This window comes from Diospyros lotus, chromosome 1, assembly GCF_014633365.1.
Source record: "Diospyros lotus cultivar Yz01 chromosome 1, ASM1463336v1, whole genome shotgun sequence".
NCBI lineage: Eukaryota > Viridiplantae > Streptophyta > Magnoliopsida > Ericales > Ebenaceae > Diospyros > Diospyros lotus.
Genome location: NC_068338.1, coordinates 31,160,492 through 31,187,250, shown reverse-complemented (window position 1 = coordinate 31,187,250; position 26,759 = coordinate 31,160,492). Strand labels below are relative to the sequence as shown.

The 26,759-nt window shown below is 35.2% G+C and overlaps 4 protein-coding genes across 13 annotated transcripts; 3 read left to right on the top strand and 1 right to left on the bottom strand.

Moving 5' to 3' along the window:
• Window positions 1–766: 766 nt before the first annotated feature.
• LOC127811908 (abscisic acid 8'-hydroxylase 2-like) lies at window positions 767–4,750 on the top strand. Of its 3 annotated transcripts, none has more exons than XM_052352108.1 (8): window positions 769–1,091; window positions 1,232–1,550; window positions 1,646–1,795; window positions 2,061–2,312; window positions 2,406–2,522; window positions 2,633–2,818; window positions 3,197–3,315; window positions 4,474–4,750. In XM_052352108.1, exons 1-8 carry the CDS (start codon window positions 847–849, stop codon window positions 4,586–4,588), a joined length of 1,503 nt encoding a protein of 500 aa, XP_052208068.1. In that variant the 5' UTR covers window positions 769–846; the 3' UTR covers window positions 4,589–4,750. The 3 variants fall into 3 exon arrangements, with proteins under 3 accessions (XP_052208083.1, XP_052208068.1, XP_052208074.1); XM_052352114.1 differs by having other exon boundaries at window positions 770–1,091; window positions 2,433–2,522; XM_052352123.1 differs by lacking the exons at window positions 3,197–3,315; window positions 4,474–4,750 and adding an exon at window positions 2,988–3,188 and having other exon boundaries at window positions 767–1,091.
• A 124-nt stretch (window positions 4,751–4,874) lies between these two features.
• Window positions 4,875–14,552, bottom strand: LOC127811924 (uncharacterized). Of its 5 annotated transcripts, none has more exons than XM_052352168.1 (2): window positions 13,175–14,552; window positions 4,875–5,104 (listed from the first exon to the last, which is right to left on the bottom strand). In XM_052352168.1, exon 1 carries the CDS (start codon window positions 14,416–14,418, stop codon window positions 13,186–13,188), a length of 1,233 nt encoding a protein of 410 aa, XP_052208128.1. In that variant the 5' UTR covers window positions 14,419–14,552; the 3' UTR covers window positions 4,875–5,104; window positions 13,175–13,185. The 5 variants fall into 5 exon arrangements, with proteins under 5 accessions (XP_052208128.1, XP_052208118.1, XP_052208102.1 ...); XM_052352158.1 differs by lacking the exon at window positions 4,875–5,104 and adding an exon at window positions 5,130–5,447; XM_052352142.1 differs by lacking the exon at window positions 4,875–5,104 and adding an exon at window positions 5,496–5,792.
• A 1,609-nt stretch (window positions 14,553–16,161) lies between these two features.
• Window positions 16,162–18,321, top strand: LOC127810594 (uncharacterized protein C24B11.05-like). 3 transcript variants are annotated; one of them, XM_052350146.1, is made up of 9 exons: window positions 16,162–16,318; window positions 16,560–16,626; window positions 16,708–16,773; window positions 16,870–16,967; window positions 17,062–17,099; window positions 17,178–17,268; window positions 17,364–17,657; window positions 17,789–17,854; window positions 17,991–18,321. In XM_052350146.1, exons 2-9 carry the CDS (start codon window positions 16,566–16,568, stop codon window positions 18,144–18,146), a joined length of 870 nt encoding a protein of 289 aa, XP_052206106.1. In that variant the 5' UTR covers window positions 16,162–16,318; window positions 16,560–16,565; the 3' UTR covers window positions 18,147–18,321. The 3 variants fall into 3 exon arrangements, with proteins under 3 accessions (XP_052206106.1, XP_052206115.1, XP_052206125.1); XM_052350155.1 differs by having other exon boundaries at window positions 16,170–16,318; window positions 16,564–16,626; XM_052350165.1 differs by lacking the exons at window positions 16,162–16,318; window positions 16,560–16,626 and having other exon boundaries at window positions 16,723–16,773; window positions 17,049–17,099.
• Window positions 18,322–19,856: 1,535 nt separating this feature from the next.
• Window positions 19,857–25,901, top strand: LOC127790035 (uncharacterized protein C24B11.05-like). 2 transcript variants are annotated; one of them, XM_052319276.1, is made up of 9 exons: window positions 19,857–20,023; window positions 21,566–21,702; window positions 21,797–21,862; window positions 21,958–22,055; window positions 22,151–22,188; window positions 22,369–22,456; window positions 22,536–22,844; window positions 25,358–25,423; window positions 25,595–25,901. In XM_052319276.1, exons 2-9 carry the CDS (start codon window positions 21,642–21,644, stop codon window positions 25,751–25,753), a joined length of 885 nt encoding a protein of 294 aa, XP_052175236.1. In that variant the 5' UTR covers window positions 19,857–20,023; window positions 21,566–21,641; the 3' UTR covers window positions 25,754–25,901. The 2 variants fall into 2 exon arrangements, with proteins under 2 accessions (XP_052175236.1, XP_052175245.1); XM_052319285.1 differs by having other exon boundaries at window positions 19,859–20,023; window positions 21,596–21,702.
• Window positions 25,902–26,759: the final 858 nt, after the last annotated feature.

The following is a 26,759-nucleotide window of genomic DNA, read 5'->3' as shown; positions in this document are numbered from 1 at the left end:
CAAGCAGAGGGTGGGGTTACCCTATCTATGAGAGAGGACTGTGGTCTAGGTTAGGGATTCCCTTGTAATTAAGGTATCTTTATATTTGTCTTTATTGTTATTATTCCTTTCATTCACATTTTCAAAAGTTGTTTCATGTTTTCATCATAGGAACGTTATTTTATCATAAATTTATATTAACAAAAATATTTTAGAATATTGTGATCATGGTTGTTTCAAATGTATGACTATATTGATGCATCACTAATTTGAAATAATAAAATATATATTAAGTCGAATGCCTCATTTCGATAAAAAAAGAAAAGAAAAGAAAAGAATAGTATCTTTATAATTACAACACTATTCACAATATCAACATTATATATATACTTGCATTTAGCAGTTTTGGAGGCCACGAGGATCGGAGGAGGCATAATAATCTTGTTTTTCACATGAACCCAAATTTCATTTTAATTTCTTTTTGGATAATTTGTGCGACTCATACATAGGCAGACTCTCTTTAATTTTTTGTTTTGGATGACTAAGTGTGTGTGTGTGTGTGTGTGTGTGTGTGTGTGTATGAATGAAACTTTCTTTTAAACCTCGTGCTCTTGGTGGCCTTGCTGTTCACCTATTAATTATGGCCTTAATTAAATATAGGGATTGGATTGCCTCATTAATTGAAGAACCGATTCTCTCTCAATTTGTCTTTGTTTGTTTGTTTTTTTTTTAAATTTAATGCTCTCAGATTCGCACCCATCTCCTCTATATAAAACCCCCCAATCGCTTGCCATTACATGTCCAACTTAGCCTTTGCCACCACACCATCTTCTTATATCTAATTAAGCTGTAGCTTCAGCCACTACCATGCAGCCTCTCTTTCCACCACCAACCGCAGCCGCAGCCGCAGCTCCGGCCACCACCGTCTTTGCTCTTCTAGAAGCCCTTCTATTCTGCTCCCTCTTGCTCTTCTTCTTCTTCTTCTTCCTTAAATGGCGGCACCCCAAACACAGACGCTTGCCCCCTGGTTCAATGGGCTGGCCTTACATAGGAGAGACCCTCAAGCTCTACACTGAAAACCCAAATTCTTTCTTCTCCAACAGGCAAAAACGGTACACCAAATCTATATATATATATATATATATATATACTTTATTCAGTTCCTTTATGTTTGAAGGTGAAATGCTACTATTCTATTGGGAGATGTGAATTATTATTGAATTCGTCAAGGTTTGATGTTTTCTAATTCTAGGTATGGAGATATATTCAAGACCCATATTCTGGGATGCCCATGTGTGATGATGTCAAGCCCAGAAGCAGCAAAGCTGGTTCTAGTGAGGCAAGCTCATCTGTTCAAGCCAACCTATCCGCCAAGCAAAGAGAAGATGATAGGCCCAGAAGCTCTATTCTTTCACCAAGGACCGTACCACTCTCGGCTTAAGAAGCTGGTTCAGGCCTCCTTTCTGCCCTCTTCTCTAAGAGCATTAGTGCCGGAGATTGAGCAAATTGTTCTCCAGTTTCTTCCAGCTTGGAGCAATACCACCATCAACACTCTGCAAGAGATGAAGAAGGTACTTAATTAGATTTTGAATAATTAATTAATTAATTATATAAATTCAAGAAGAATTCTAAAAGATTAATCAAGTACTATTTTGGTCTGTCATAGTATGCTTTTGATGTGGCATTGATATCAGCCTTGGGCCATAATCGAGACTCAGAAATAGAAGGAATCAAACGCTTTTATCATTGCCTCGAGAAGGGATACAATTCCATGCCCTTGGATTTCCCGGGAACACCCTTTCACAGAGCCATGAAGGTACATATACACATAATTACGAGCATTTCAAAAGATCTGAAAACCTAAAATCCATGTTGCTATGTTGTCGTCGTTGTTGAAGTAGTACTTTTAAGCCCCACATACGTTTTTTGAACAAATATCACCAGCTAGGAGTATTTTTGTCTTCAAACGCCTCACATATATAATAAATATGTATACATAATAGTAATATAATAAAATTGTAATCTGAAATGGGATGTTTAGTTAATTAATCTGGCATGCATGATGATATGGATTTTGATAGGCAAGGAAGAAACTGAATGAGACTCTGAGGAAGCTGATACAAAGAAAAAGGGAAAGCAAGACAGAGGGTGGAGGGCTATTGGGAGTGTTGCTGGGTGCCAAGGATCAGGGGGAGGTGCATCAGCTCACCGACTCTCAAATTGCTGATAATATAATCGGAGTCATATTTGCTGCTCATGACACCACTGCCAGTGTCCTAACTTGGCTTCTCAAGTACTTACACGACAACAGAGACCTCTTAGAAGCCGTCACTGTAATCATTAATATTTTATTTATTATAGATATTATTAATCACAAATTAAACCCTCCACTCCATTCATGCTGATTAATTAATTTCCTTCCACAGTTTCTGAATATTCATAACTTGTTGCAGAAGGAGCAGGAGGAGATAAGGTCTAGAACAGTGGAAGCCAAACGAGGACTTACGTGGGATGATACAAGGCAGATGCCTTTGACCAGCCGGGTACTAGATATATATTTCTTTGATTCAAATGTTGATTATATATATATATATATGTTTATTGTGGGGGATGTGATGAATTTAAAATAATTAATAAGGGGGCTGGGATGTAGGTGATACAAGAGACTCTGAGAAGCGCGAGTATTCTGTCATTTACGTTCAGAGAGGCAGTGGAAGACATTGAATTGGGAGGCTACATTATCCCAAGAGGCTGGAAGGTTCTTCCTCTCTTCAGAAGCATTCATCACTGTGAAGATTTCTTCCCTCAGCCTGAAAGATTCGACCCCTCCAGATTTGAGGTCAGACCCACCACCCCCAAAAGTCATAATGAATTTAATTAATTAATTTTGCTGCAATATATTTACTTGTCAGGCAAGCAGTGATCGACTGGCCGCAAGATCTTCATCATCATTAATAAATGATGTGTGTGTGTGTTTTGATATAGCTTGTTGGTACGGTCTTTTTCAGTTTGCTGGGAATGAATCTTGCCTGCATTTAAAGGGTCAGATCAGATCGTAGACATATAGGGAAATCTTTTGAACTACAAAAAAAGATCACGTGAGCAGAGGGTTGAGGGTATATATATATATATATATATATATAGACGCATGAATATGATGAGAAATTAATAAAGGGGGAAGAAGGAAGAAGATGATAATGATTGTGAGATGGTGCAGGTGCCACCCAGACCGAACACCTTCATGCCATTTGGCAATGGCCTGCACTCCTGCCCCGGCAGTCACCTCGCCAAGCTTGAGATGCTCGTCCTCCTCCACCACCTCTCCACCTCCTACAGGTCTCTCTCTCTCTCTCTCTCTCTCATTTTACTTTAATAAAATACTAATAATTTCCATAGATGTGTGAATATATATATATATATATATATATACGGTGAAGTTAGAGGATAGCCACGAATTGTCTACGTACGTAGAAGCCATGTATGTAGAGACGCGGCATCCATGCATGCAGCGTAGGCACAATTATTGTTTCCCATCCTCGCATGACTCTCATGCATCCGTCCTTCCCAATATCTAAGAATTTTCTACTACATTTACTGCAAGAGTAAAATCATTAATTTACTGTAACAACTTATATTATTAATTAATTATGATGAATATCCCAGCTTCTGTCTATTGGTTTTATCGATCATATTTTTATTATTAATCATTGTGATATAATAAATTAACTTTTTGGCCAATTTTAAGATGGGAAAAAATCGTTAGACAATGTTACCAGCTGTGCAGTCTCCATCATGCCTAATCCGACAAAACCATTGCCAGCTCTACAAAAGAAAATTAATGTAACAAACAGCCTTGTGTTTAACCACGCACCACAACTCTCAGCTGCCATATTTGAGGCCATAAGTGGGAAACAATTTAAGTCAATAACGTTATACTCTACTCTTCTTAAATAATTATGTATGTCCACACAAATTTAATATATATTTTATTTATAGTGTATATATATATAGAGAGAGAGAGAGAGAGAGAGAATGAAGCTAGCTGATAATTAAGGTCTTCAATCATACATTGTACATTTTATATTATTTGGGTTAATTCGGAGGTGACGTTTGGAATAGACATAGAATCCTAAGCCCTCGTACATAAATTTCTTTCTTCTCGGTTATACGTACATATACATATTCATATTCACACACAGGCGTACAATCTCAATCATGGAGGCCCACCAAATACTGCACGTGAGGTTCTGTTCAATTTGACAACAAGACGGCCCCTTTTGTCTTGGTGGGCTTCAGAATTCAGATTCCCCTCTCCCCCCTACATATGCATACATGATAATATATATCACACGACTTAAGTTAGCAAATGGTGTTTTATATTTTATTTTTTAATTAATGCAATATTATCCAAATAATATAACAAAAAGCTTTAATTCGCATATGTATAGTTAAGAGTGTAATTGTTATGTGATTGATCGTTGTTTTGCACCTCAGATGGGAAGTGATCGGAGACGACGACGGCGTACAATACGGCCCTTTTCCGGTGCCCAAAGGAGGGCTGCCCATCAGGGTACATCAAAGAGCTGGTACTCCATCATTGATCTGTTAGTTTCTTTCTTTTTCCTTTTTTTGTCAAGCGGAGGGAGGGGAAGGCCGAAAGCATGCGTCACCCTATCCATATCCCTTTTCATGTTTTAATTTTTGTCAAATTTTTTCAGACTACGTTGTTGTTGACGATAATATGTGCTTCATTATAATGTACGTTTTCATATACGGTTATGGTATTTATATATGTTTCGAATAGATAATATAATAATGGCACGTAATGTAGTAGAACTGTCAATTTTAAATTAGATTACCACAAACTCTAATGAGTTGAGTAATAAGGTGACAAGAGCAAGCAACATAACTAAAATGTTCTACAATTAAGTTAGGACAAAAATCAATAAGTTTTGATTGAACACGGGTTGGACAAAAGCAAAGGGTTCTTTCACCCTGCGAGTGCTGAGACTTTTCGGGGCGGGGCAGTGCAGAGCAGAGCAAGAATGCCAAATTAATTAATGGTCTTGTTGGTGGTGGGAAGAAATTTGGATGAGAGAGCAGCGCTCACTGTGATGCCACGTACCTTGTCAAGCACAAACAATTTTAGTAGGGCCATGGCACAGTAAGTCATATGGACAGGAAGCATCACTATTTCCACTGATATATATATATATATTTTTTATAACCATAAGATAAATTCTTTTTTTAAATAAATATCAGCAAGTCAAATCAATTTGTGCACATATGAATCTCAAAATCAATGGTATTTGATCAGAGCTTGTCCACAGAATGCATATGCAGCCAATGATGGTACCGAGGCACAAGTTGCATAATTTTGACAGCACGGGAAAGGCCCAATGATACGCCAAAAATGAGAAGCATTCTTCAACACAAAATGAAGGAAGGAGAGAGGAGATATGTGATTTCTGAGGAACACAAGAAGCCATTGTCAAAAGCTGTTAAATATCAGTCATTTTTGCATGTCACCAACCCAGAAATGATTATCATTTTTATTCAAAATCAATTCTAAAGCTCTGGATTCCAGTCAAAGAATCCCAACCGTATGGTTACAGATCAAGGAAACTACAAATCCTCAATCAGTATCAGAAACTAGACGAGGCATATCCTCAGATGCTAAGAATGGTTACAAGAAGAGATTGGCCATCACATTGACACACTGATGGAAAATTTTGTCATTATGCCATCTACTCTTGATGCTTCAATAATGTGGAGAACATGTAAATACGTGTACAAAGTTTCTGCACAAATTTCTGCAATTTGCAAGCCAACCAAGTAAAGATACATGCATTTCAGTGAAGTATCTTATCTTTCTGTCATTCTAGGGGTCATCCAAACAAACTAAAAATCAGGTGATAATCCATAAATAAGAATACATGCACATGGTGAAGTATTTGTCATTCTCCAGGCAGTGGAATGAATTGAACCACAGAACAAAAGAAAACAGGAATTGAGTGAAAATCCTTATCCAAAGGTCAAACTCATCCAATCATACTCAATACTGTCGTCCTCAATAAAATGTAATATCAGTCTCACTGTATTATATTTAGCTTCATCTTATGCAAAAGAAGTACTCTGAGAACTAGAACAAATGATGACTAAGACAATCATATCTTGTTGTAGTCAATTTAACTGGAATTGGCATAACTGAAAGGAGAAACAAGAACCTATACCATAACTGATGACGTCACATCTTCAAGTACAGTGAAAGACATCGATAGAAAATTACATTTATAATTAAGCATCAAAATTCATTCTCAAACAAGTCACGGTAAAAGCCATTTTCATACTGTTAAACAGGAAAAGTTTATACGTGATCCAATACAACTTTTAAATAATTAACATGCAAAACAAAATGCTTCTATTTCCTAAAATTTTGGTGTTAAAAAAAGGTAAAGCATTCCTGGACCTTGATAGTATTAACTTCATTGATCTTTGTCATGACCCAAAGGGCAGTAGTTGCAATTGTATTGGAGTTTGTTAGTGCATTAGTTTGATTAGTCTTGGTTATATTAGGCAGAGCAGAACAGTTAAATGCTTGTATTTATATAGTGGTAGTATATATCTAAAGTGAGAACAGTTGTAGAGGATCAGGGATAAGATGTATATAATGTAAATAGGCGTGATAGTTTTTTTGTACCAGATTGATGAATAAGAGAGAAGTTATTCATTCATTCAGTCAGTCTTCTTCTCTGTTAATATGATTTCTGGTTTCTTGGCTTCTCCAAATCTTTATTTTGTACAATTAGTTTGGTAAGAACTACAAGGATGTAAACAACCAATAAATAGGCTGTTGAATAGAGAATAGGGCAGGAATGAATTGAATGAAACCATTCTGTTTTCCCTCTCACTCTTATCTCTCTCTCTGTTTGTCTGAACCCTTCCCCTTTTCTTCTCAATTTCTCCCCCTTTCTGTTCTGTTTTCTCCCTCCATTCTGTTCTTTCTTCTTCAAATTCCTCCAAAATCCCATTCTAAGCCCTAGGAAAACCTAGGGCCGTGACAATCTTCAAAAGTACAACAGTAATTCAATATTGTAGGAGGTAACCTTACTTTTACAAATAGTACGCCAGTTCAATGGACCTACATGTATTGTCCATTGAAGTACTGCAAGTTCATGTCTGTCCATAATAACAATCAAATTGCTTCCAAGCAGGCCGAGAACTAATTGGTAAAATTTGTGACCATGATATCCTATACTAGAGTGTTGTCAATATCATTGCTGCAAAAGTATGTTTCCGATACTTTTTGTCACAAGGACACATGATATATGTAAAATTCCTTTATTGAACTGCTCCAAAACAAAAGGACTACTAGAGAAAGATAAACAGATGAATTACCATATGCTTGGTAGTCAATATTCAATTTCAAAAGGAAAATAACAAAGGAATAAAATACTAAATAAAAAGAAAATAGAGAAAGAAAATAATTACGAACAACATATTTGACTGAAGGAAAAAAAAAACGTTGAATCCAAAAATCAAGCGTATTCAATTCAATGGTAGAGAAACAGAATGATACCCAAAAACTATAAATCTGGGGTAGAATTTCTTTTGGGCATCAGATGTAATGGTGAGATATAGCCAAGGTTATTAAAATCGAGATTTTAAGTGGGATCGTAAGAGGGTCTATAAAATTAGATCATAAAATCGTAAAATTTTACGGATAATTAAAAATATCCTTTAATTTATGTAAATATATGTAATGACATAATCCTTATTATAAATAAAATACATGCACAAAAATATGCACCCAGAAATACACAATATATATATGTATGCACAGAATATGCACCCAAAAATACATAATATATGCACAAAATGTATGCACAGAATAAAATGTAGGCACAGAATATGCACCCCAAAATACATAATATATATGTATCACTCACTCAGCACAGCACACACACAGCAATCAGACTTCGGACGCAGCACATAGCTTAGCACAGCACACACACAGCATTGCATGCAGCAAGCACCACTGAACGAAGAAACAGAGCAGTTGTTTGGGTGAACCCGTGAACGAATGAAGAGGGAGCGTCAATTGCAGGGGTTTAGCGGGCGATTAGGGTTTGCAGGAGAAAAGATACCACGTAGTGTCATGTATATGTGTATATATATATATATGCCTGGAAATTGGGCCAAACGTGAACTCGGTAAACTCGGAAACCGAGTTTACGCCCTAAACTCGTGAGTTGCTGCGATTCTGCCACAAAACCGATCCTACAAGCGAGTTGACTCGCTTTATACCTAGTGACTTGTAAACTCGTAAAATTGCACGAGTCAACTCACGATTTTAACAAGAATGAATATAGCATCATTATGGTAACCATAGCCTGAAATCTATACAAAGGCAGCATCACAGCAACAGGAGAAATAGGAACTGATGCTTGCAACATAATTGCCACTCAAAACAGGCAGGCCCCAGGCAAAAACCACCTTATACATGAAAAATTGAAGAAAACAGATACATCAATTTAAGCTCACAGCAAATAAGTCTGGTCAATCCTTCTGTTCTGTAGCAAAATTCTAAATCTTAGCTTAACAAGGCAGTTGAGATTGTCACTATATTCACCACAAAAAGTATCCATATCTTGTTTTACAACAATAACAACCCTAGTCATGTAGGCATTTCCAACAGATAGCCCTTCATGTAAGAATAGTGCACCGCAAGGAAGTTTGAGAAGGAAACATGTAAGACAATATACTGCCTTATCGACTTACTTGTTTTACTGCATTAAGAAAAACTCAGTCCTCTAGGCTTTTCCAACAGATAATGGAACCAAGTTTGAGAAGGCACTACAATAGTAAAAAGAAATAGCATAGTTTTTATAACCACGATTTTCACTTTTCCTTGTATCATGTCTAAGGTTTAGGTTGAAAGTTAACAAATGACACAAACTACAAAAAGAAGTCTTAAACGTTCCTATTTTTAAATTCAGAAGACCATATATAGACACAGAATTTCGATCCTTAGGCAACCATGATCAAAAGAATGACACAGGGAGGTGAAACAAACATAAACTGAAGAAAATTTCAGCCAACTCAAAGCATTCAGCATCCACTTATATCTGTAGTTGCAGAAAATGTCTCTCAAACCCATCAGTGAAGCTCCAACTTCCAATAATTTACAGAACCCCAACGCAAGAGACAAAATAGGACTTGGGTGCTATTTTTGAAGAATTCCACTCAAACTATCAACAGTAACTGGCATGCATCTGTATCTTTCTTACATGTCAAGAAATCATATTGAGTATCACAAAGTGCAGCCCAGATTTTTCTGTTCTATATCAAACCTGATGTAATACTTCAATAATATTGGTGCACTAAGATCATGACCATCAGATTGCAACAATGAGAATTAACTTTTTGATGAGAAAAGGAGAGATGCAATGAATAGAAATAATACTTGAAAAAATAACATTGGACTGTGATTTCAAGCACCATCCTTTTGCCTGTATTACTGGAATTGATCATGCATGGAGCCAGGGGTGACCATCCATTTGGCTATCCTACTCCCACCCACCCCACATCCAAAAACCAAAAAAATCCTTCGTCTTTCCCAGACCAAAAACAATCCCCTCAAAAGAAAACTTTGGTCTTGACTCTTGACTAGTAGTTTGGTACTCTAATTTAACTAATACATCTTCATGATGTAAAATTCATTCTTCAGTAAAACGTTTAGGGGAATTTAACTCATAATGAATTGTGTAAAACTTTACTTTCATTTCCACATTTCTTTTTCTTGCACTAAATATTCTTTCAAGATAATTAGCAAGGTAGAACTCATGTAGCAAATTCCACCTAGTGGGGATTAAGGCTTAATACGTTGTTGGGTCTCTGATGTTTCTTTCAAAATAATTTAGCAATAAATTTACACTTAGAAATTACATCAAGTAAAGAGGGAACAAGAACAAATGCCTCAATTCTATAACACTGTCTAATTCCATTTATGGATCTAACGTCCGTTAAGAAAATTTAAAAATCTATATAACATTTACACTAAACTTTAAAAATATTATCAAATCGAAAATTGTGTCAAAGCATGTATTGTGGAGCAAAAAACATGTGTCAAAACATATGGAGGATATACTGATATTTTTTCAATTACAATTTGATTACATTTCTGCTCTAAGCCCTTACCTATTTGCCCTAAAAGTATAAACTCACAAAACATACCAAAGAAGAGGTGTTGCTGTATACTATTTTGCAGATTTTGTGTTGGCTGACAGGCTGAGAAAATAAGATGAGAAAATAGTTACACAATTCACCCCCCCCCCCCCCCCCCCCCGGGGCATAACTGCCTTTCCGATCATGGTATCTTGATCTCAGTACAAAAGCATATTGGAACAGGGAGGGACACAACCTGGATGATGTTAAAATATAAGTTCAGTAAAAATGTAAGTTCAGATGATGTTACTGTAAATTGAAAGATCAAGTCATATCAAGAAAAGATCAATTTAGATATCCGAAATCAATCATCTAAAAAGATGGCAAGATTAATAGGATGTTACCCGTATAATTAATACATGATCGTTAAAATGAAAAAGCGTATATTGGTGTTTTATGTGTTAGTAAGATTCCATAAAAATTAAAAGAAAGATTTTATATTGCAGCTATAAAACCAATTTTGTTGCATGGTACAAAATATTGGGCAATAAAGCACCAACATATGCAAACTATAAGCATTAGGGAGATGAAGATGTTGCCTCCAGGGCATAGGTCGAGCGGTCATATGAGCAATATGTTGGTCTCAATCCGATGGGTTGCGAGTTCGATCATCATCCTGTGCAAGGGCCAAAAGGCTCAACTTGCGATTTACCTCCCCTGGCATAATCGAGGGCACGAGTACCGGGGGCCACGCAAGGGCGGTCATCCCAAGGAGATGAAGATGCTAAGATGAATGTGCAGACATACAAAAAAAGATAAAATTAGAAAAGATATTTTTCATAATAAGGGAAAAGAGATTCCTATTGAAGATAAGATGTGTAAGACATGATTAAGGTGATTTGATCATATAAAAAGAAGACTAATAAAGGCTTATCACATGTGAGGAGAGAGGAGGTTTATCAAGAAAAACTTTATGAGAGACACTTAAATGTGATATGAGTAGGGGACCTTAACAAGATAAAATGATCAATAGCAACTAACGGGCAAAATTCACGCAACCAACCCCACCTAATGGGATAAGGGTTTGATATGTTATTATTTGTTAGTGATGGTGTATAAGTAGTACAAAAGGAACTATTAATAAAAGCTGCCATAAAAGGGGGTGAATCCCATCAAATAACCATGGACTAAGAATCCAAATTTCTAACTCATCTGAGAATAAGGTAAAAGCAGACTGAGCAAAAGAAATCTCCTCTTTTAACCACTCCAACAGGGAAAGGGGAAGCATTCGCTTAAAGAGATGTACTGGCCTATCAATTCCCTCAAAAGCCTTAATATTCCTTTCACTCCAAAAAACACATAGAAAGTGACATTCCAAATTTTTTGGCACATCTTCTTGGGCAATTATGACCTGAATAATGCAATAAACCAATCACGGTGGACAACTTGACTAAATTGACTCTAAACAACCCAAAAGTTAGTCTCTACATATAAAAAATCCATATAGCAATGCAGAAGAGTGTAATCCTCTGACTCCCCCCGTCTTTCTTGCAAAAAAGCATCAGTCCGTTAGAGATCATCTTCTCCTCCAATCCTCTTCAATAGAAAATATGGAGCCAATGCATTCCAACTAAAGGAAGATACTTTTTGTGGTGCTTCTGACCTCCAAATGGCCTTTGGTTTATATAATAGCATTTTATCACAAGATTTTGTAAATGATTTTTATTTCCATAACAATTGATGTATTAAATAATCTTATATTCGTATTGTCTGCAATTATGGCTCATAAATAACTAACAAAAATTAGTGTTTTTTATTCTTTATCCTTTTTTGCTAGGTAATTGTATTTTTTATTCATGATTACTTGATTGTATCCCAATTTTTAGACTTGCGTGTCAAAGATTCATATGTTAATTTAAATTCTAAAATACGCTTTAAATTTTAATATATAAATTTTTGTTAGGCATTTAAGCATAACTATTGAGCATTATTCTGCCTACTCATTTCCAGTATTAGGTTTAGCTCGTTTATTTTATGGCTCCTTATTCAATACAATGCATGATTTTTTGAAAACTTCTAAAGTAAATTTGCTAACGAAGCTTCCACATTTGATCAAGATGAAGAAAGTTCTATTATTACAAATGTTGTGATCTTTTTAGCTGATTGATATCCCAATATGCTAGTTGAACAACTTTCATTCTTTACATTTCTTCCCATCTGCTTGACTTGGAATGATTGCCTATGTTTTCAACAATCATTTCAGATTATTTCCACATGGTCCAGAAATTGTACTAGTGATCATGAAAATCAATTAAAGACAAAAAGCATTGGCATGAGAAACTACTGTAACTGGCTGACCTGGTAAAGCTTAAATTTCTAACATTATTCCATATATCTGAATGAGCTGATGCCACAAGGAAAACCCTTTTAAGTAACATGTTTTTTTGGCCATTGCTCATGATAAATGCAGACAATAATTCAAGCACCGTAACAAGTATACATTCCAAGAAATATACAAATAAACAAGGGAGAAGAACAAGTTCCCATAACGAGTATACATTACAAGATCTATACAAATAAACAAGGGAGATGAGCAAATCTTGTTTGGTTTAGAATATAAAACAAGATAAATATTGAATACACAGAAACCCATCTAGGTTGCTGTCAGAAAATAATGACAAACCTTTGCAAGCAACAGCATTAGACAAACCTAGTATGTACAGAAAGTTGTATTTAATTGGAGACCAATCACAGTCCAGCAAGGGAAGACAAACTCTATCATCTTAAGAACGTTACCACAAGCAAATTCCACATCTTAGCCACAAATTTTCAAAATAATTTTATCAAAACTCATCTAGAACTAAAGGCTAACACATCCGTCAAGTTAAGAAACTATGAACCTACAAAAATTTGAAGTGCAAGAATCTCTAACGATATAATTTATAAATATGTCCTACAAAATCAAACCTTGAAATAATCATCAGAAATCCAGACGTCGTTTAGATTACACAACAAAGGCACAACGTACCTCAAAGCCGACTAATAAATAGACGGGATGAACTTGTACCGAACTCTGTTCATGTACTCCAAGTATGCGGCGCCAAAAGTTTCTATCATTAAAGCCTCCTCCAACTTGGCCTTCTGTTGATAATACATCAAACAGACCGCAACAACAAATAGGGCGCTGATAGGTGCCCGTAATGCTGCGAAGTAAGTCACAAAGAGAAGCATCGTAGATGCATATACGGGATGGCGCACCCACCGATATGGCCCAAACTGCACAACCGCTGTTGGTACAACCACCTTCTCCGAGTACTTGGCAAGATACAAAGTAGAGTGATACTGTGTGAACAAAGTTAACATTATCAAAGCCCAAACCCACAAATTGTTCCGCCCGCCCGCGACAAGGTGCAGCTCAGGTCCTTCAAATGCCGCGAGCCAGTGGGCAACCATGACTCCGACACAGAACAGAAGACGGTGCCAATTGGGCGGGTTAACATCCCACTTGGGGTCGTGCGGGCGAGGGTAGTAATCGCCGTATAATCGCTTCCGAACACTCACATTGAAAAAGAAGAAGTAGTGGTACACGAAAAAGAACACAAAAGGCCAGCCTTCAAGGTAGCCATTGAAATGGGCGGGTGGGACGAGAGTCAACCAAGTAAACGCTGAAGTAACAAGCGCAAGTTGCTCAAATACATTAGCTTCGCCGCGCAAATGCTTGCGGAGGCAATAGAAGCCGTAGATTGCAAGACCCACGGCCAAAAACCATGGCCAGAACAACCATGCCCAGCTAAAATACATCCAGAAAAACGGGTTGAACAGCAAATTCACAGACCATTTTGCGGCAGCAACTGAGAGGGAGAAGACCAAAGACCACTTGCAGATGTCAATAGGAGTTAACCGATGAACGGTAGCCTTGACATTATCAAATGAAACATTTTTGAGAATTCTCAACGTCGGATTCTGCGGCTCTGAGTTTGTTGTGCTTGAATACGAGCAGTTAATTGGCTGACGAGAATGGGTTTTCCTAACCGCCGACGAAGATGACAGCGTGCGCGAGTAAAGTGAGACTCCATAATTTGACGCGCCTAACAACGAGCATCTTGTCTGGGTTTGAATTGTTCCGCGGCTTATATGGTTCTGAGAGTTCCTGATTGATAACTGGCCTTCCAGGTGTTTGTTAAAAGGCCTCAGAGAAACCCTGTATTTGGTTGAGAGAGCCGTACCAAATGGAGTCACTTTCCAGTAGCCGAAAGCGGACGCCGATTCCATGAGTCTATGAGCGTCAAAGCAGTCTGGTTTTTACATGAAATCAATCTGATCAGAGGATGCTTTCCGTTTCCTCCACGGATAAGAACCAAAAACGAAGAAGAGAGAGTGCCAGTAACGGTTTGACGCTGGAAATATGGATGCCTTGTTCGGATTCCGCCCAAAATTTCAGGACCGGGGCTCCATTTTTGGGCCCGGCCGCCAGGGCTTTCACGGGCCAACCCACCAAACTGCTTTTTTTTTTTATTCTTTTGGGTATTATTTTTATATGAGAAAATAAAAAATCATAAAATTAAATCTTGAATTTACAAGATCTAAAAATAATACATCGACATAATCCTGTGTACTGAATAACATCTCAAAAGCATAATTTATTTGGTCCTGCATATAATACTCTAATATATTAGACATTTCACGTAATATATATTACACTAAATTATATAACTGAATATTATGAATTTATCTCAAATTATTTTTATTGTTCCCAAATATAAAGAATTAAATGCAAAAAATTCATAAAGTATAAAATTTTAAGTAATAAAATTAATTTTTTCAAGTTAAAATTATGGAATTAATTGTTTAGGGCACCGTGATTAATTTTGATTTAGGAGAAAATTGATATGTAAATTGACCTTCATGCCCTTCAACTGAAGCTCTATAGTTGTGGTAGTTTGGATGTATTGACCTATAATTATTTTTTAACTTAGAATTTTATGTATTTTGTGATTTTTGATAATTTTATGAAATTACTTTAATTTTGTTAGGTTTGCACTAATATTGAATTTCAATGCTAAGTTTCTTCAAAAGTAATGTCATTTATCTAAATTAAAGATATATCTCCAGTTTAATTAATATTTTTTTATTAAAAATTAAAAAAATATATGTGTCTGTGTTTACACGGGCATTTTTTATTTTTTAATAAAAAATATCAATTAGACTGAAGATTTTCAATCAAGATAAATAGCGTTATTTTAAAATTTCTCAAATCACCTAAACCGTTAAGTTATGATTTAAAACACACTATAACTTAGTTATAATTTCAAAAATAGCTAAACCACAATTAGGGTTTGATTTGAAAAATACTCTCCAAACTGCTAAAATCCCTAAATAAGTTTCCTATATCATCAACCCAATTAATAAATTTCAAATTTCAGTAACATCAATTAACAATTAAATTAAGCCCATGGCCGAATTTACATGGAAAAACCAAGGACTAGAATAATTTGACAAGTAGTAGGTATTTTCAAAGCAAGACAAAATATAATAAGAAAGAGAAAGTAAATAATAAGAAGCTGGTCAATCATAATCACGTAATTAACACATTCAAATTCAAACTTTATAATTGATTCTAGATCCTTCAAGTTCAATGTAGCATCAAATAGTAATTAAAAATAAACCCTAAACCTAAACCCATGACTTTAATTTTATAACTGTATGGACTCACTCACTTTTGAAAAGGTTTTTCTGTTGAATTGTTTTTTGAGTTAGCATTTGATATAATTGAATTGATATGTTTGTTTTATAATATAATAACACGAACGTTATTAACAAATATAGAATATAAAATTAACGGTAAGTCAAAGCACGGGAATATGTAGCCGTTCGTTAGTTACACCTTCCACGCGGGGAAATCCATAATATATCCCAACGCCAATGTAAACGTCATTTTCCTATTCTTCTTAATATTCCAACGTGAAGAAAACTGAATAGAATATTAATGGCGATTCCCGGTTTCTTGTTCACACGCATCACGCGTTCCTCTCTTTCGGCCCTCCAGAATTGGAGCATCAAATCAAAGGCAAAGCTCCTTATTTAAACGCCAGAAACGTCTTCGCCTTCGCACGCCTTGCCCTTCTTCATTCATCGCTCTGCCCGTTTCGCCTACATTGCTCATCCGCGCCAGGTAATCGAGGCCGTTTCCTGCTTTAGCCTAACTTTGATCTGTTCTTGTTTGATGTTTCTTAGCTTTTCAGTCTTTTGTTGGTTGCAGGCATTGATTTTGAAGTTTTTAGACAAATTGATTCCAAACATCAGATTTTTAATACCCTAGAGAAATTAAATTGGTTGATTTAGAGTGCTGCGATTTTTATTTTTTTTTTTGGTACTGAATGCTATCTCCGCTTTCTTTACATTGAATTTCCTAGATAGAAATGGAGTATGGACAGCAGTATCAACAGATACCTGAACGAAAATATGAATGCCTTCTCTTTGGTAGGATTTCTACTCCTTTCAACTTTTACACTAACAGGGTTGCCATTGAATGGATCTTAAATAGCTTTTGATCGTTTGCAGATGTTGATGATACCCTTTATCCCTTGAGTTGTGGCTTGTCTAGGCAAACCGCCTTGAATATCAGAGGTAGCCCAATATTTCCATTTTGTTTACACTCTGCCAAAATATTGCATCACATTTTCTGACTGGAATTAACAGAGTTTCATTCATGCCATTGTCCAGATTATATGGTTACAAAGCTTGGCATAGAGGAGGAGAAAGTTCCTGAATTGAATGCTCAACTATACAATGGTTATGGAACCACAATGGCTGGTCTACTGGTACAGTTTTCTCTGAGAAAATCATTTACTAGTTACTATATTAAATAAAAAGATGATGTTCCACAAGGTAATTGTTTTTTGTTCTGTCTTCCAGGCTATTGGTTATGATTTGGATTATGATGACTACCACAGGTTTCTTTTTTCCCAATCTCTATTTGCCTTGCAATTTTATTTGGAATTTGTATGATCTCATACTATTTTGTTCTGCAGTTATGTTCATGGAAGATTACCCTATGATGATATCTTAAAACCGGATCCAGTTCTCAAGTATCTACTGCAATCCCTGCCCATTAGGAAAGTTGTAGGTTTCTTGTGGCACCCCTAAATAGAGAAAATTATTATGGTTAGGCAATTAGGATTGTTTCCCATAAATCCGGTTTGTTTTCCATGCAACAGATATTCTCAAACGCAAATAAGGAGCATGTTGATCAAGTTCTAGGGAGGCTTGGATTAAAGGAATGCTTTGACCAAGTTATATGCTTTGAGACCTTGAATCCAATCAACAAGAGAAATAGAATTGGCGAGGAAGATGAGTCTAATCCAAGTACCATTCTCGGCACCAACACTAATTTTGTTAACGAGTCTTCTGAGCATAATACAGTACCTCCAAAGCCTCTAGTAGCTTGCAAACCTTCTGAGGTATCCTTTGAACTAGCTCTCAAGACGGCTCAAATCAACCCTAAGAAGACAGTAAGATCATCTTCTTCCCTAACCAGTTACTATTTATTTTTCCCACTAGAATCTAGTTATCTTGTAAACTTATATTTATCTGCAAAGCTTAAACTCTTATTATTGGTTCTATTCTTTCTTGGCTTTGCCAGTTGTTCTTCGACGATAGCATCCGTAATTTGCAGATCGGCAAGCTTATGGGCCTCCAGACAGTCTGGGTAGGTTGATAGTCCTTGATTATTTAATCAACCAAATACAAAAATTTTAGTTCTTCATTTTTTCCTTCAATATTATTGCTTGAATTTTGGTTCATAATAATCACAATCCTAATTTACGTTAATCCTATTTGGGTAGGTGGGGTCTTCTCACAGAACAAAGGGCGTGGATCATGCACTGAAGAGCATTCACAATATGAAGGAAGCATTGCCAGATCTCTGGGAAGCCATTGAGAAAACAGAAGATGCACACTACACCGAACAGGTTGCGATTCAGACATCAGTAAGAGCCTAGCTAGCTTTTTTTTTTTGCTAAGTAAAATTCAAGAGCCTAGCTAGCCCTTACAATAACCATGAGGTGATCAAATTAACAAGGAATAGTTGAAGTGGGTTGGTGTTTTCCCACCCCTGGTTGTATTCTGTGCAGTGGATATGGACATTGCAAATAAGAGAAATTGCCTTCTACTCAATGTTACATATTGTCTTACTTCGTATGGTGAAAAATTGTGATCTAAACAAATTTAGGGTTGTACTAATGGAAGTCTTTCTTTCTCATTGTTAATGTTGTGTATTTTATATCTTAGCCAGCAAATTGTGTTGTAAACAAATTATATGTAATTGTTATTTTTATTAAATTTAGCTAACCACATATAGGCATAAAGGCTCAATATAGTATTTTATTTATTTGTTTTTTCTTGGTGAAAAAGGGTGTAGAAAAGGTTATTAAAGTGTAATTAGTTTGGAGATATATTGTGTGGCTCGAGCCTATCTTGCTAAAGTCAAAGGCTAAAGGGTTGTTCTCTTCGTGTTTTAAAATTGTTGAAAAAATGTTCTTTTTGTCTGTAACGTTTTTTACATTTTGAAAATTTTGAGTTTGTCTATGATAAAAACATTTAAAAAAACTTTTTGGTATTTTGAGTTTTTTTTATAAATTTTTTTCTTATTTTTGAAAATACCAAAATAAACATATTTTTACTGTTTGAAAAAATTGAAAATGATCTGAAAACAACAAAGAGACCTAACATTTTCAATGTTTGTTTTTATTTTATGTTAAAAAATAAGAATTAAATCTTGCATTTGGTAATATCATTTTTCAATTTTGAAAATAATAATTGAAAATGAAGTTCGCTCAAAAATATCTTGTCTAATAATTAAATATATAAAAATAATCATTGCTTATAAAAGAATAATTCGTTGGTTGTCAAATATTAAGTTAAAAAGAATATGAAAAATCAATCACTAAAAGAGCTATGGGGAGATATAGGGAGTAATCAATTGGCCGAGAAAAAATGAAACTATGAATAGAGAGACATAATTTTTTTGTTCTTATTTTTTAAAAAATAAAAATTTCATTCAATTTTAAAGCAAAAATAATGCACCAAACTGTTTTTTTCTTTTTTTTTTAAAGAAAAACAAAATAAGAAAATAAACTTTCAAAGACAATAGTAACTCGTTTGTTCCTTATTATGTTTATTTTTACCCCTAAATAATTCACACAAAAACAGTTCTCATGAATGAGTTTATTTTAACGTAAATCTTATATTAATGGATGAATCTTTCTACGATGCCAAATAAATTGACAGATAAGCTTATAAAATGAGAGTTAAAAGATTAAAATGTTGTCACCCATATTACATTAAAAAAAGTGTAATATAATATAAGTGATGGTATTTTATTCTTTTAATCCCATTCTATAAAAAGTGAACTATAACATGACTGATGATATTTTATTTTTTTAACCCCATTTTATAAGTATGTAAATATGTGTGGCCGTAAAGAATTTTCTTTAATAGACTCTACCATCATTTCAAAGACATGTACGACTCTGACACGTGTAAAAATGTTACCTGAACACATCACAAGTTTCATTACTGGGTGTGAATTTGCCACTTAATTAATAATAATAAATAGTAAGTACGAATTGAAGGGAGTGGCTGTCAATTTACGCGGCAGATCTTTCGCGTCACAGAAGATCGGGACGTGTCGGCATCGTAGAAAAAAACTAAAATATGCTTTTTGGGTCGGCGATCAGCTTCCTTGGCTTCTGTGTGTTGCTGTGTTTTATGGCCATTCACACTTTCCCTTCTGAAAAGAAATCAAAACCTTCAACCACGTTTTCTGCAACATCGCTTTCTCCGGATCCGCAGATCTTGCCTGATCCCATCCCATCTGGTAATTCTCTGTTCTACACTTGTAGTTACAGCAGCGTCTTGGGTGATTCATGTGGAGTCTTTCGTTGGGTTAGATTTTGGTTTGGTTATGAGTGTTCTTTGATGGCTGTGACTTTTCTGTGGCGGGGTGTCGATCTTAGAATGGATCTATAAAGGCTTGCGGAAGTTGCTTGTGGTTACTTTTACTTCACTGTTTAACATATGAGAGGCATTCACATTCTTAGTTCTTGTATATTTATTGGATGATGTCGATCTCGATCTCTCGAGTTACGGGTTTTTGGACAATTTCAGTCCATGAGTTCGATAAGGATTGGTCTTTTTGCTCATGACTCGTGAAATCTTTTTTATTTTCTGAATCATCGAGTTTGCTTCCATGAAATTCGAGTGTCAAAATGGAGGTTTTTAAAAGATTTTGTACGCTTAATGTCGGGTTTATTCCTTTTCTTTTGAACCTTTTTGAATGACTTCTCCTAATTGGTGAGCATTACTGGGTTATAAGAAAACATATGGACTTGATCTATAACAGTTGTTATTGGATTTTAGAGTAACAGTTATTACTGAATAACAGATAGAACTTGAGCTATTTTCAACAGCAAAAAACTTGTGGTCTATTTATGGCAAGATTACAAGTAAAAAGATGTCAATAAGAACACAATTACTGGGTTTTAGAATAATTTGGACACTTAATATTAGGATATTTTCAAAGTTTGTCTGCTGTTTGGAAGTGTTGGATGCAGATGTTAAGTTTGGCTTCTAGGCATGTGTGCTCACGTTCCTTAAGGCTTAATTTGCCCTCACCATAAAATAAATTGGTATGCAGCCTATGTTTGAATGCGTTTTGCAAAAAACATACTCAAATAACAAAGTATCCATCAATAACAACTAGACTATCAAACTTAAATATTATTTCTGCAGTATAGAAGTCTTTAAGAATGATTTCATAACCTTTCCGAAAAGTGGACTTCTCTAAATATTCACAATCATAACTACCTTGATACCTTTTCATGAAAAGGTGTGACTATTAGAATAGTCACCAATATAACTACACTTTTAGTGTATATTTCATGAAGAATTATGACTGCTGAATATATAGGCACCAAGTAACTAATCTTTGATAAAGAGTTGTAACTTTTAAAAATAACCACCAAAGTAGTTAGTATTTGGTTATTCAACAAACTTAACTAACCCTTATGGAAAGTTGTAACTATTTGAATCGTGACTTTGGTAGTTAGTAGTTAATGAATAACCATTCATATCTTTTCATTAATAGATATGACTTTGTAAGTAATTAATTTTGAAAATATTCCAACTGGAAGTACCAATTACTGGGTCATTATATAATATGCCTGCCTTTCTCACACCAAATGGATTTATTTGAATTATTTGACTTGGAATTTCAACCTTAGAATCACTTCCTTTAGTTTGGACCAATTTATGTGAATAGAAGCAATGAGTAGTTTGCTTATGCAGAATTCAATTTAAATTTTAGAAAAAAGTTCACTTGAAAGCTTCACTTTTTTTTCTTAATGGCTCTCCCTTGCAGGCCTTGAAGTGTTTGTGTTAATCTGTACAGTTGGTGTTATCCACTTTTGTGAAGTGTGAGAGGTTTCGTTGAAAAAATGGAGAATGGAGACAGGTACCACCAGGTTCCAGAAGCAAAATACGAGTGCCTCCTCTTCGGTAAACCTTTCTGCTCCTATCTTTCCCTCCCCCACCTCCCCCTGTAAATTAGGACTGCCGTGACTGTTAATAACCATTTTGTATTTGTTTTCAGATGTTGATGACACACTTTATCCCTTTAGTTCTGGTTTGTCTCATGAGTGCACCAAGAATATAATTGGTAATGCACTTCTCCTTCTCTGTTAAAATATTGTATCTCAGATTTTAGTTTTTGGTCATTTGGAATTAACTTCTTACATTTTTTTCATTGTCCAGGATATATGGTTGAGAAGATTGGCATAGAGGAGAATGAAGCTCCTGAAATAAATGTTCGACTGTACAAAGATTATGGAACAACTATGGCTGGTCTCAGGGTACATGTTTTAACTTTTCTTGTAGAGCTATATGATTTATTGAAAGAAGATTATACTGTTATGCAAGTTTATTCATTGGATGTTTTCTCTCCCAGGCTAGTGGCTATAACTTTGATTATGATGATTACCACAGGTGCAATTCCCCTTTGTATTTGTGCTGTAATTTTGTTATATAAGACTTGTATTATCTCACATATATCATCATCATCATCACAAGCCTTAATCCCACTAAGTGGGGTGGGCTACATGAATTCTAGTTCTCCAATCATCTTATCCATGGCCATTTCTGATTGCACACTATATGTCTTAACAGTTTTGTTCATGGACGATTACCCTATGAGATTTTGAAACCAGATCCAGTTCTAAAAGGTCTTCTACAGAGCCTGCCTATTCGGAAATTTGTAGGTTTCTTATCTCACCAGTGTATAAATATGGTTTAGTTATAAGGCTTGCTAACAAAGTTTTGTGCTTGTTCAATAGATCTTCTCCAATGCGAACAAAGAACATGTCACTAAAGTTCTTGGAAGGCTTGGACTAGAGGACTGTTTTGAAGGAGTGATATGCTTTGATACTCTGAATCCTGTAAACAAGAGAGATGAGTCTGATGCTAAGGACGATCCTGTGTTCAGAGGGCCAAAACCAAGTGCCATTTCTTGCCCAGAAACCCATGTTACTGACAATTCTTGTCATCCTAATGCTGTACGTCCTAATACTCCAATTGTTTGTAAGCCTTTTGAGGATGCCTTTGAAAAAGCTCTCAAGCTAGCTGATATCAACCCTCAGAAAACTGTAAGATAACTTAACCTTCTTCTATGTATTTAGTACTAATGATTCACAGGTGGATGGGGCATAAACCTATGCATTTTTATGAGGTTGTCATCATTGTTAAAAGCTTAGAATATAGAAACAATACTTAACTAAAGTTGATGTACAGGTAGGTATTACACACTATGGACATGGGCACACATCTGACATATGTAAAATAATTATATCATTATTAGTGACATATTGGTACTAGACAATCCATAGATGCAGACATCCATGTGACACGTAGTGTTCAGTTATTCTGTAGCTTGGTATTATGGGGACATGCACTAGACATGCTTGGAAAACTTTTTTTCAGGAGTTATTATATAAAATATTTAAAAAATGAGAGGCTAAATATAATATTTAACGACTGGTATTTTATGTCTTAATTTTTCCTGTTGTTCTTAGTCCTAATGATTACACAAGCAGCCTGCTAACAACGTATGCATAGAAGAAAAAGAAGAATTTGGTTTGTCCATGTTTTTCCTCTCTTTTTTTCCCCTTAATCGGTTCCTATTTTTCTTCTCAACCCAATTTTTCTCCTCCTCCTGACACACTTTTTTTTCTTGCCCATTTTTTCCCCTTCTTTTTTGTACTTATTTGAAAAATGGTAAATCGGTTGGATTGACTAATCCAATAGAAATATAAAAATGCACGAGAGAATAAGACATTTTATGGTTAATGAAACTAGTTGATGTGACCTTAAATCAAGAGGATGCTTGACGAATGGAGAAAAATCGCTTTAATACTTATTTATAAGAACAAAGGAGATATTCAAATTTGTGAAAATTACAGAGAGATGAAGCTAATGAGCGACATTGAAATATTGGAAGAAGTTGACTGGGTATAGGTTAAGAACAAAAAATGAGATGTTTGTAAATTAATTTGCTTTCATGCTTAATATATTAAGAAAATCGAAGATATATGCTTCTTAAGGTGCCTAAGGAAAATATCTAGAGATAAATAAAAAAAATTGCATATGGCTAAAATGGAGAAATGCATCGGGGGTGTTATGTGATGGTAAAATCTCATTAAAACTGAAAAGAAAATTCTATAGGACAACTATAAGACCAGTTTTGTTGTATGGTTCAGAATAATGAGCAGTTAAATACCAATATGAGCAAAAGACGAGCGTAGCGGAGATGAGGATGCTAAGATGGATGTGCAGCCATACAAGAAAAGATAAAATTAGAAATGAGGTTATTCATAATAAGGTAGGAGTTGTGCCAATCGAGGAGAAGATGAGAGAGACTAGACTAAGATGGTTTGGTCATGTGAGAAGAAGACCAAAAGACGCCCCTATGAGGAGAGTTGATGAAATAAAACAATTAATCAAAAAAAGAAGTAGAGACAGACCCAAGAAGACTTTGGGAGAGACATTAAAGTTTAATATGAAGTGTATGGGCCTAAATGAATATATGAAAAAAGATAGAAATACATGGAAGTCTAGAATTCATGTATGGGATAAAGGCTAGATATGTTGTTGTTGTTGTTGTATGGTGTTTATAGATTTAAAAAAAAGCTCATTACAAAATCTCTAAAAAAAATTATGAAGGGTTGTAGAGAACAAGTGAGTCCAAGTTGCTTATAAATACGTTTAAAGGTATTTATCAAGGAACACAAACATATTTCAGAACTTATGGTGGAGATCCTAAAATTTTTCCAATTATAATTGAATTACATCAGAATTTGTACTGAACTGTTAACCTTTTAACTCTAGTGATGGATGGGCTCACTAAAGACAGACATCCAAGAAGAGGTACCTTGGTGTATGTTATTTGCATTTGACATTGTTGGTGATGTTATTTGCATTTAAGTTTAGTAAAAATAAAAGTGTATATAGGTGATGTTGTGATAAGACTTGAAGATCCAGTCGTTGCATGAAAAGATCATTTAAGATAACATGGACATCATGGTTATAATGTCTTTTGCCCTTTTTCTTCTTTCTTTTTTCGGCTACAATAGCTCTTCTTTTCTTTGCCCCGTTCTTTTAGTTCTTCTTCTTCTTCTTATATAAGATGATGGTTGATGATTTGATGGATTGTAATGACATTTTAAATTCTTGGTCTACTCTAGGTCTTATGGATTGTTTTTTAGATAATATATTGTCTTAGTTTTATCATTTCTTACGACATGTAATTATTTTGTGAAATATATGTTGGACATTTGAAGTATGAAAATGATTTGTTGACTTTGTAATTTTGCATTCTCCTTGTGTTTGCATAAATTTATGGTGGCCCCGTGTGCATGAGGCTCCCACATTCATGTTGCATGCCCATATTCGTGCACCATAGAAGTTAGAATCTTACCTTCTGAATGTTTTCAACTGTGCTTCTTGTTTTTTCTTTCAAATAATTCTGAATCTTTTTACTGTCTGGACCTTAATTTGACCGCATGTTACTTTTGTATCCTACTTTCTTTTGTTTTCTTTCTTTATCCCCTGTATTCTACTTATTGGTTCCATTGAATTTGTTGTGAACTCTTCTCTTTGCCAGTTGTTCTTCGACGACAGCATCCGTAATTTGCAGACTGGGAAGCTTACGGGTCTCCACACTGTCTGGGTTAGTGAATGATATGGAATGACTTGGTTACACCGGTCATCTTCTCTCTCTCTCTCTCTGTCTCCCTCCGTTCCCTTTCTTTAATCCATTATTCTTCAAATGTTATTTCCTGAACCTTATCTACTTCATCGCCCCCCACCCCCCTTGGTCGATTTTATTGTGTGCGAACAGGTTGGCTCTTCTCACCGAGCAAAAGGCGTGGATTATGCATTAGAGAGCATCCACAACATCAGGGAAGCATTACCAGAGCTCTGGGAAACTGCTGCCGAAAAGACGGAAGAGGTGGTCTACTCAGAAACGGTTGCGATTGAGACATCAGTGAGAGCTTAGTTGATGCCAATGTCCCTACTGGAATTGGTAGAACAACTCTTGGTTTCTTCTTGAACTGGAAAATGATATGTATGTGGAGGCAATAATGACCTCTTTTGAATGTGTTAACAGACATTTACACTGTTGAAGAAATTGTGTTATCTTGAAAGAGAGATTTTACTCTATAATAATTTAGAAATAACCTTTCACTTAGCATTAGGTCCCTACCCTGGATAGTTACTTAGGAACAATTATCCTAGACAATTGGAAGGGATTAGTATTATACATTTTGATCATCTTTCTAAGATTTAATTGAAGAGGTCATCTCATATTTATCCAAAATAGGATAAATTGTTAGATTATAGGAAGTAATCTATAATGTGTCTTTTCTAGTCACATTAAACAACAATCCAATCTATAATGTGGTTTTTCTAGTCACACCGAGTCTTGTAGGAGGCTCCCTTCCTCTGGTCGAGTCAGGCTCAAGTAAAGTATCAAGGCCAAGAATAGTCTAATTTTACAAATCTAGGTTGATTATGGCCCGGATAATGAGTTGAGACTAAATCTGACCCAAATGAGGAGTCAAAACCAAATGTGACCAATATAAAATGTGCACAAATTAACTAAACTAAGTCTCAACAATATGTTAGAATGAAGACAGTTTTGTTTTAGGGCACCCTCCATGGTTTCGGCTAATGGGTCAGGTGGGTAAAGTGGGATGGTATCAGCTTGAAGAAATCAAAGAGCAGCCAGACCAGGGCATCATAGACCTTCTAAAAGAGTTATTTCGGAGCATGTTTGAATTTATTTGTAAATCTAGAATGATAAGTGTCATAATTTAAATAGAGTAACTTCGCCTATTTTGTCATAATTATTATAGAAAAATTATCATATATTTATAGTTTTATGTTAAATTATTTATTTATAGCATATTTAGTATGGTAGTTTTACCATCTAATCTTGCATGTAATTTTTAATTTTAACTGTACACAATTTTTTTTTTTACAATATTACTAATTTATTATAG